This window comes from Pinus tabuliformis, chromosome J (genome assembly GCF_031772625.1).
Source record: "Pinus tabuliformis cultivar Carrire ecotype Pingquan chromosome J, CPIR1, whole genome shotgun sequence".
NCBI classification, from domain to species: Eukaryota; Viridiplantae; Streptophyta; class Pinopsida; order Pinales; family Pinaceae; genus Pinus; species Pinus tabuliformis.
The window spans coordinates 533,348,712-533,355,311 of record NC_142295.1 but is presented as its reverse complement, the minus strand read 5'-3'; the positions used below and the strand labels follow the sequence as shown (position 1 = coordinate 533,355,311).

General features: G+C 40.5%; 1 protein-coding gene across 1 annotated transcript; it reads right to left on the bottom strand.

The window, feature by feature from the left end:
* Positions 1-301: 301 nt before the first annotated feature.
* Positions 302-3,744, bottom strand: LOC149228116 (uncharacterized). Its single transcript, XM_089380679.1, has 4 exons — positions 2,610-3,744; positions 2,206-2,402; positions 1,229-1,596; positions 302-404 (listed from the first exon to the last, which is right to left on the bottom strand). Exons 1-4 carry the CDS (start codon positions 3,742-3,744, stop codon positions 302-304), a joined length of 1,803 nt encoding a protein of 600 aa, XP_089236805.1.
* Positions 3,745-6,600: the final 2,856 nt, after the last annotated feature.

Below are 6,600 nucleotides of genomic sequence, written 5' to 3'. Positions count from 1 at the left end.
CCAAAGAAGACTCCACAAGTTCCTTTTCCATATGTAATCCACCAGGCCTGGTTAAAGGGATAAAATTTCTCCTGGTGAATTCCTCCTTTATTCTACATGGGCTGTGGGGAGGACCACCTGTGGATAACAAAAATGATAGCCCATTGTTATATATATATATAGATATATGTAAAATAAATAAAAATTAATTAACTGAACCAACAAGGGGCTGGTCCTTTGCATGAATCAGCTCCAATCCTGGATCCTTTTGAATTTCCTGCAAAAACTGATCACGTGAGAGTGGCTTATGATAAACTTTAAGTCAATGACCATTTACCACAAAAGAATTCATGTCATTATCAATAGTATAGATGCGAACTGAGCCATTATCAAAAACTTCAATTACCTCATATGGTCCTAACCATCTGGTAGAAAATTTACCTTTGAAATGCTTAAACTTACTATCGTATAATAAGGCCCAGTCGCCTGGATGGAAGACTTTCTTCTTAATGAATTTATCGTGCCATCGGGCTCTTTGGTTCTGTACTAATGCAGTTTAGTGGTAGGCATCTTGTCAAATTTCATCTAGCTCGTTCAATTGCATCAATCTTTGCTCTTGAGCCTCGTTTAAATTCATACTAATTGAGTAGCTATTCTAAAAGTTTTTACCTAAAATTCAATGGGCATAAGTACTTGTTTACCATAGACTAGCTCATAGGGAGTATGCCCAGTCACATTCCTCTAGGTGATTCGGTAATCCCAAAGTGCCTCTGGTAACTTTTCTGCCCAATCTCTGTGATGCAGTTGAATTGTCTTTGTAAGGATGGATTCCAACACCTTGCTTGTGGAATCTACTTGCCCATTAGCTTGGGGGTGTTAAGGAGTCGATTTGTGATGCTTAACTTTATATTGCTCTGTAAGTGCCTTGACCAACTTTGATGTAAATTAGGTGCCTTGGTCAGTGACAATTTCCCAAGGGACCCCAAATCTTGTAAAAATGTCCTCGAACAAAAACTCCACTACCACCTTTTCTGTGGCAGCGTACAATGCTTTAGCCTCCACCCACTTGGTGACGTAATCAGTGCATACCAAAATATATTTTTTCTTATTTGACATTGGGGAGATGGGCCCTACGAAGTCCAATGCCCACTTCTCAAAGGGTTCAATAGCAATTTGTGGGTGAAGGGGCATTTCATCAGAGGCCACTGGCCTCCCCATTCTTTGGCAAGTGTCACAACTTAAAACAAACTTCTTGGCGTCCTTGAAGAGCGTAGGCCAATAGTATCCGGTGCGGAGAACTTTATATGCCGTCCTCTTATCGGCAAAATGGCCACCACAAGGCTCATTATGACTGGTGCTTAGTATGTCATGCATTTCGTCTTCCCGCACACATCGCCTCATAATCAAGTCTGGCCCTGTATAGAATAGATCTCCCTCAATCCATGAGTAACTAGCACTGCGTTGCACTATGTTATGCCTTTCCCAAGTCAACATGTTTTGGGGTAGCTTTCCTGATACCAAATAATTGGCAACATCAGCGAACCAAGGAGTAATGGTAGAAATGGAAAATAGAACTTCATCTGGGAATTCGTCAGGCACTGGCGTTGGCATGCTTCCCTACGTAAGATTCAAACGAGATAAGAAATCAGCTGCCAAATTATCCCTTCTAGGCCTATCAATTATAGTTATATTGAATTCTTGTAGAAGCAACAACCATCTAGTTATCCTACCATTAGTGATTGGTTTATTCATTAAAAATTTAACAGCAGAATGATCCGTATGAACAAATGTTTCGTAACCAGTAATATAATGTCTAAAATTCCCTATAGCATGTACAACTGCTAACAGTTCTTTTTCAGTGACCGTATAATTTAATTCAGCGAGAGAGAGGTTTTTGCTAACAAAATAAATGGCATAGGGAAAGTTATCCTCCCTTTGTCCCAAAACCACTCCCAGTGCAGTGTCTGAAGCATCCGTACAAATGTGAAAAGGTAAGGACCAATTTGGTCCTCTTAGCACTAGGACTGTGGAAAATCTTTCCTTCAGTACCTGAAAAGCTTGTTGATAGTCAAAATTCCATATAAAGTCAACATCTTTAGTTAACAATTTAAATAATGGTGCTGCTATTCTAGTGAAATTTTCAATGAATTGTCGATAATATCTTGTGTGCCCTAGAAAACTTCTTACCTCTTTTTGTGAGCTCAGAATAGGGATACGCGAAATTACCTCGATTTTTGCTGGGTCGACCTGAATTCCTTCAAATGATACATGGTGGCCTAAAACAATCCCCTTAGTTTGCATCATCCTACATTTATCACTACTAAGGGCCAGATCGGCTTCTTGACAACGGATCAATACCTTCTCTAGATTTTCCAAGGCTTGCGGAAAGTCATCCCCATAGACTGTGAAGTCATCCATATAGACTTCCACACAGTCATGGATTAGGTCAGAAAAGATAGCAAGCACAGCTCTTTGGAAGGTGGCGGGAGCGTTACAAAGACCAAAGGGAAGGACTTTATATGCATAAGTACCCCATGGGCATGTGAAGGTGGTCTTTTCCTGGTCTTCCTTAGCTATTTGTATTTGATTGTACCCACTATAGCCATCTAGAAAAGAAAAATATTTCTTACCTGCAAGTGTGTCGAGAACTTGGTCAATAAAAGGCAATGGAAAATAATCGCGTAGTGTGGCTTTGTTTAATTCTCTGTAATCGACGCAGATCCGCCATTTTCCGTTCTTCTTTGGGACTACTACTAGAGGTGATACCCACTTGCTATCAGAAATGGGGTAAATGAAATCTGCGGCCAAAAGTTTCTGAAGCTCTTCTTTAACGATATCCTTCAATGCTGGGTTCATCCGCCTTTGCGGCTGCCGAACAGGTCTCATTTCTTTGTTTGTGTAAATATGATGGATGCAAGTGTCTGGATGTATACCTCTCATATCCAAGTAATCCCATGCGAATGCTCTGGTTTGTTCTCGAACCATACTCATCAACTGCTGCTTTTGTTCTACAGTCAATCCTGTGCCAATATGTAGAATTTTCCCTTCAAATATTTCCACAGGTTTTGTGGTGAGCTCTTGGCTCCCTTCCATGGCTGCAAATGAGGTGAAGATGGCCGGATGGAAAGTTTCCTGAAACTCATCACTAAACACATGCTGATAACCATTAAATGAGATGGGATAATTGATGCAAGAACTATCAACTAGAAACTGCTGCAAAACATGCTCATCAGAGTGTTCCTGGAGACCTCTAGACTGTTCTAATGTTAATAATGGAAACATGCAGTCTTCGTTTCCATAAGGATTTTCGAGCCATACTGGTACTTTAGCAGCTGTTTGAGCAGGTGGAAAGATGGACAACGTTTGATTGTGAGATCCATTTGAAATGGTCATTTCCCCATTTCTGCATCCAATGACGGCATCCGTAGTTGCCAGCCATGGCCTTCCCAGGACCACAAGGTGTCTAGGTCTAGAGGTTTTTGGAGAAATGACTACAAAGTCTATAGGATATTGCCAGGAGGAAATAGTGACTACTATATCTTCCAAGGATCCTATTGGTTTGACAACGGATTTATCTACCATCTCTAAAAGGATAGGGGTGGTTTTCAATCCAGGCAGCTGTAGTGATGTCATTGTTTCATAAGTCATTGCATTTATTGCAGCCCCTAAATCTACAAGAGTATTTGGTAGAAGCACTCCATTTATTTCGATAGTGACAATGGGGTTTCTAGGGTCACTGTATTTGGCAGGCATGTCTGAAATCATCGTGGACATTTGACTCATAATTTTGACATTCTGGTTTTTATGCCCTTTTCTCCCTAGTTTCTTGATGCAGAGATCCTTGACAATTTTAGTGTATATAGGGATGTCTTAGATTGCTTGTAAAAGTGGTATTTTAATACAGACGTTCCTAAGCTCGTTTTCCAGGTCATATTCAAGCGGGACCTCTTGTTTCTTTACTATTAGTCTCTCTGGGTATGGTGGTTCAGTTAACTCTTTTTCCGTTGTTTGCTGGTTTTCATTTTGTGAATGTTTTTCGGATGACAGGGAGGGCACCTCTTCTTGAATAACCACAGTCAATTTCCCTTTATTCACTATTTTTCCTGACCGTAACTGGATTTCATTCATAGGAATGGTCGTGATCATGTATGTAGGAAAGGGCTGGATATCTATGTTTTGCACAGGTTGAGGTGTCCTATTGTGATTTGGGTTAGGTACGGGTTGTGCAGGCAACAGTGTAGGTCGTGGTGGGTTTATATTAGCTGGTGCCTATGGGGGGGGGTGTGTTAGTAGGTGCAGGTAATAATTGATGTATAGGAGGTGTTGTGTTGGCAGGTGTTGGTAATAACTGATGCAGAGGAGGTGGTAGCTGTGTAGGTTGTTGATACATGTTAGGGTTATATGTTTGTTGATAAGTTTGCATGGATGGATTATATGAAGTGCTCGACATATTTGGATAAGGCGTGTAGAATTGGGGTTGATAGTTGGTAACATAAGGACTCGTTCTCCAATTCTAGTTCCAAGCAGTACCTTGTGGTTGTTGAGCAACCCAAGGGGGGTAGGATGCAGGAAAGGTCCAAGGCTGGGTTTGGCTATATCCTTGAAAATTCGAGTCTGGGAATGAACTCTGACTCTGACCTTTCCAGGTGGGTCTTTTGGCTGTTTGAGCTTGGTCAAGGGTTTCGGGATTGCCTTTGTAAATGGCCTGTAGATCGGGAAGTGATGGACACTTCTCGGTTGGGTGCTCTAGAGTGTAGATCCCACAAACTTCTATGGAATTTAGAGGACATTCCCTCTCTGCATGTTTACACCTACACTTGGGACAAAAGATTGCCATGGCTGCCTTTTCAGCCTCATGCTTTTGATTGATTTTCATGGTGTCAAGTTGGTTGTTGATTGTATTTAAGATGTCAGTTTTGAAATTCTCTAATAGGTTCCCAAGCTCAACGCTGGCGATAACATTAGCTGTAGTATTATTTTGCACATAGTCTCGAGAATTGTCTCGAAGCTTTTTACCTACTTTAGCTTGGCTTCTAGAGTAGGTGCGACAAAGGTCAATGATTTCAGCAAAGGATTTCTTGTAAATGTCCCCACCACTAAGCAAGTTTAATGTTTCTATGCAATCATCTCTTAGCCCTTTTAGGAACACAGTTCTGATGATTTTTTGGTCTAGGGTGCTTCCACGGGATTTATGAAAGTTGTACAAGAATCTCTCAAGATACTCTTCTAGGTTTTCGTCTTCAGTTTGCTGCATCCTAAGGATATCACTAATGTCCCTACTCTTACAGAAATCTTGATATTTTTTAAGAAAAGTTGACCTCATATCATCCCATGTGTATATGGTATGCTGCCCTAGACTCATGAACCACCTAAGGGCTACATCTTTTAATGTGGCGGGAAATAATTTGAGTTTATGTGCATCCTCATAGTAATTATAACTACGACATAAAATATCGAATTCAAAGAGAAAAGCATCGGGATCTTCGGATGATTTACCATAGAATAGTGGTAGAGATGCCATCAAAATGTTCTTCATGTTGATGTCGCGAGTCACATCCAGGATAGGGAACCCGAAAGTGACTTCTTCTTCTTCTTGGTTTCCTCCAAATAGGTTAACATTCTGTCTAGGGCCTTCCCCTTCTTCGTGGTGTTCATCATGGTTTCTGTCCTCACCATCTGCATGTTCCATATTTGCAACAGGTACCCGTTGGGGCTTGCTAATTATGGTGTGGACTGGGGGTATTGGAACACAGTAGATGTTGGTGGACTGCTCGTCCAAGGGGTCTAACTGTTCCACTGGTTCTTCTACAAGGTTGTCAAAGACAACCTGTTGTATGATCCTTCCTTCTTGATCAAAGAATTCCTGATCTGAAATCACGTTGGCATCAACACTTACTCCCTCTTGTCTTAAACCTGCATATCGATTAGCGGCAGTTAAAACAGGTATATTAATTGATCCAAAAGTTGTAGGAAATTTAGAATTTGAAATAAATCTACCTTTACTGTCCCTAGGTCTACCTGTACTTCTACGCATAAAGATAAAGGAAAATAGAAATCAAGAACAAACAGTGATCGGTCAGACTTTGGAGCAACCCCAACAAAAGTGGATGCGTGGCTCTTCACTCACGTCTTACCATACTCTCTCCTCCCTCTGATAGTCCTGCAAGATCTTGAACTCTGATAATAATGATTACCTGAATAGAAATGACAATTTCCCCAGCAAAGGCGCCAAAATGTTGAGAGATTTAAATGATCAGATTGAATCCCTTAATAGTAATTGTCAACCCGGGGTTCATAAGCACGAATTGCCTTGCGCTCTCTTTGTTCAGGGTTAGGTCAGAGTTTAATGATTTCCTTTTTACAATTTATGGAATGATAACTATTTGTAATTTGTCAAGAGAAAACCCAACATCAAATTCAATCTAAAACCTTTACAAATTTCAATATTCAAATCTGTACTAAACTATGTATCTCTAGAAAGAAGACTTGTATCCACACCAAACAACACCAATAAAATCTCTGAATGCTGGTACCAGACTCCCTATGTGAAAACCAATCAATCACTCCTCAACAAGAATCCTATGATAATGGTTGTTTTTACTTGAAATAATCAAACAATCT